Source organism: Morone saxatilis, unplaced genomic scaffold (genome assembly GCF_004916995.1).
Source record: "Morone saxatilis isolate NCDOM2014 unplaced genomic scaffold, NCSU_SB_2.0 Contig0, whole genome shotgun sequence".
Classification (NCBI taxonomy): Eukaryota; Metazoa; Chordata; class Actinopteri; family Moronidae; genus Morone; species Morone saxatilis.
Genome location: NW_023339650.1, coordinates 20,166,105 through 20,169,401, shown reverse-complemented (window position 1 = coordinate 20,169,401; position 3,297 = coordinate 20,166,105). Strand labels below are relative to the sequence as shown.

Sequence of the window (3,297 nt, the reverse complement as noted above, 5' to 3'; positions counted from 1 at the left end):
CAACACGTAAACATATAAACAACATGCAAACATCACGTAAACATGTTTTATTGTTTCCGTTTGTTCTGAGGACATTTAATTAAAAATGTTATAACACAAGGTCACTTCCTCTGGAAACAGGACTTCGATAGCGTGTATGTTCAATCAATCAATCAATCAATCAATCAATCAATGAGGCTGCTGACCTGTCGAAGTTCTGCTCCACAGTGACCACGGGGCTCAGGTTGTCATGGACAGAGAACAGCGGGTTTCCCCTCTTAGCGGCGTACGCACTGCGGAGAGAGTCGGTCCGTCAGTGACGCTCAGGAGGAAACAGGATGATCGAACTCACAAAGACGGAGTTTTATATTTTGTCAATGGAGTCTTTTGTTTTGGTCTGAGGTGCTAAAATACATCAAACTCAATGTTACTGATAACTTTTCTTCTAAAATACAGTTTATCACGTTACCAGTGAAGCATTATGGGTCATAGACGCAGGTTCAAAGGTCAAAATACATCCAGACATCGAGATTAAAAGAGATAAATATGGTTGAAGAGTTCTTCTAGACTGTTTGAACACAATTTAAATAACTGTATTTCTATGTCAAGTAGTCACTAAGATGCTGTTGAAACAACAGTCACCTTAAAAATGTCACTTTTAAAAACATTTTTAACAAATTATAATTTAAAATACACCAAAAGTAAGTTCAATCAACATGTAGCATTTAAAACACTACTACTGATAGCATTGATTCATTCTTGCTGTTTCATTCATATAAGAAGCAGAAGTAAGTAAAACACAAACAGGGAAATAAATCAGCTTTAATGTAGAATAATAAAAGTATCTGTTGATCAGTCTGCTGTCCCGCTGCCGTCAGAGCACACAGGCGTTTCTAAAGAGTAAAGTTCACGACCTGTGAAATGGCAGAGTCATAAACCACCGTCCGACAACACACTCCGCCACTCCTTAATGACTTATTAATGCAGTATTAATGCGCTCGCTGCTGCGTGTTGGTTTTTTTATGGCGAGTGTGGAACATAACCAGCAGCTTAACCATATTTCACTGCTGTGTGCAGTGCAGCAAACTTTTACACTCGACTGTCCCTGAAGACACATCGAGTCTGTGGAGAGAGTCAGTCAGCAGTTTGTGCTCCGAAAATAAAGAACACAAACATATATAAAGATAGATATATATAAATAATAGTGGAAATATAACAGCAGCTGGTTTAAAGGACAAACTGGTTTTCTTTTATCTGGATGTTGAGTTGGACAGTATGCTGGACACACTCACAGAGAGAGAGGACTTTAAATCAGGGAGTGTGTGAACATTCACACCTGAAGTGTGAACATTCACATTCAAAGTTAAAATTTCACAACAAAAGAACATTTGTACTTTAGAAACAGCTCAGACTGCAGTTGATCTACAGCGAGCTGCTGACACCTGCTATAATGGTATAGCAGGTGAAATGCTCACCAAAGTGTAGAAATATAAAGTCGGTCTGTATCTCAACATTTCAGTTATTTCTGTGAAGAAAACTAAATGAATTAATACAAAAATTAAAGGTTATATTAATAATACTGTAAAACCAGTTCATTTAACTCCAAAAATGGTTGAAACAGATCAAAATTTTAAGTAAAACAAACTCAATTTTGTAAGTTATAAAAACATTCTTGATCAAGTAGCTTTAATAATTTTAAGTGACACTGATTTCATTTTGAAATTTTTATTTATACTGTGAAAAAAACCAAGATCAAGAATATTTTTAACTCACAAAATTGAGTTTGTGTAACTTTAAATGTTCAATCACATTACAGTGAATTATTTAATATATAAACTCTGTGAATTGGTCAAAAAAGCAGCTTATTAAGTCTGAATGATTGTTAAAAGTTGAATGAATACATAAACAGACAGTTATTGAGTTCACTCAGTGAAAGAGAACGGCTCTTTAAGGAAGTATTAATAGTATGAAAACATGGCGGCGGACTTTAACTCGTACCTGTAGAAGTGAGCTTTGATTCGCTCTTTGATCAGCCACAGAGGATGATGGGATTGGTTGTGCAGATTGCGGCCGACCTTGTCCAAGATCTTCGGAGTGACGTTGGTGAAGTCGTCCCGCGGGTAAGAGCAGCCCAACACCTCCACCGAGTCCTGACCAATCACAGGCTGAGGGGCGGGGCCATCTGTGCCGAGGCGCCTGCGTGGCGCTGCGCCGCCATCGGCCGAGAGCGCTGACAGACGGCAGCGGTGGAGCAGAGGACGGGGCGGGGACTGCAGGAGGGGGAGCAGCGAGGACAGGGCGTGGTTGCAGAGTCTCATGACGATTGGTCCATAGAGCTGGAACAGACAAGAGGCATCAGGATGAAATACGGCGGAAAAACTGAAAAAGAAAAGAGCAGAAAAGTGTCGTAATGTTCGTCTCGCAAAAGAAAATGAACGCTTGTTTCCAGCCACTGCCGATATGCTACTGTTAGGAGCTGGTGCACGAGATAAGAAGTAGGTGGCGCCGATTCTCCAGCAGAAGAGGGAGCAACAAGACTACGAGATTAAAAGAGTCGACGCTCAAACGGTGAAAAATAACGGTGAAAAATAATGAAAATACGACGTTTCTGTTATTTTCATGTGTTAATGTGAGGATTCATTCTGAGGAGACTGTTGGCTCATCACACAGGAGTTTTACTTACTGTATTGATTAACACAGGTGGCAATACACATATCAAACAAGATGAAACACAACAAAAATAACTGAGAAGCTGACGAGACAAAAAGAAAAATAAACAAACAACAACAAATAAAAAGGAAAATAAGACAAAAGTAAAGTACATCAAATTAAAATGTAAAAAACAAAAGTTAATAGGATCTATTCAATGATTCATAAATTGAACTGATGCATTCAGGGAACTAATATATACATGTGCTGCTTTGAATGTATTTTAAACTACATTAGTCCCTCTGTTTCCTATTGTGTTGTTTTAGTTTCCAACCATTAAACTCTTTTTACAAAAAGGTAAAAACACCTCAAGCAAGTGTGAATACTTTCACTACTCTTCACTACTTACTGACGCTGGCTCATCACCATCAGTTCACTGTACTCTCTCATCCGGGGTCATTTGTGGGCGATTTTTAAAAACCGTCAGTGAGCGGGAGATCGTATCACCGATCAATCAAAGAGGCTTCAGTCATCAAATTTATCCTCTCAGCCGACAGCGAGGAGGGAAACGACCAGAACATGAATCAGAGCCGACAGTAAACAAAACGCACCGGAGGTCAGGTGAGGTGAGAGTTACGGCTGTCAACACACACACACAGACCTACACAC

The 3,297-nt window shown here is 39.4% G+C and overlaps 1 protein-coding gene across 1 annotated transcript in view; it reads right to left on the bottom strand.

The window, feature by feature from the left end:
* Nucleotides 1–160: 160 nt before the first annotated feature.
* The window catches only part of LOC118324926 (phenylalanine--tRNA ligase, mitochondrial-like), a 7,183-nt gene continuing 4,046 nt past the window's right edge, over nucleotides 161–3,297 (bottom strand). The window contains exons 2-3 of the mRNA XM_035657437.1: nucleotides 1,978–2,315; nucleotides 161–272 (exon numbers count right to left, since the gene is read on the bottom strand). Coding sequence (XP_035513330.1) covers nucleotides 161–272; nucleotides 1,978–2,297 — 432 coding nt within the window. The 5' untranslated portion in view covers nucleotides 2,298–2,315. The remainder of the gene's footprint in view (nucleotides 273–1,977; nucleotides 2,316–3,297) is intronic.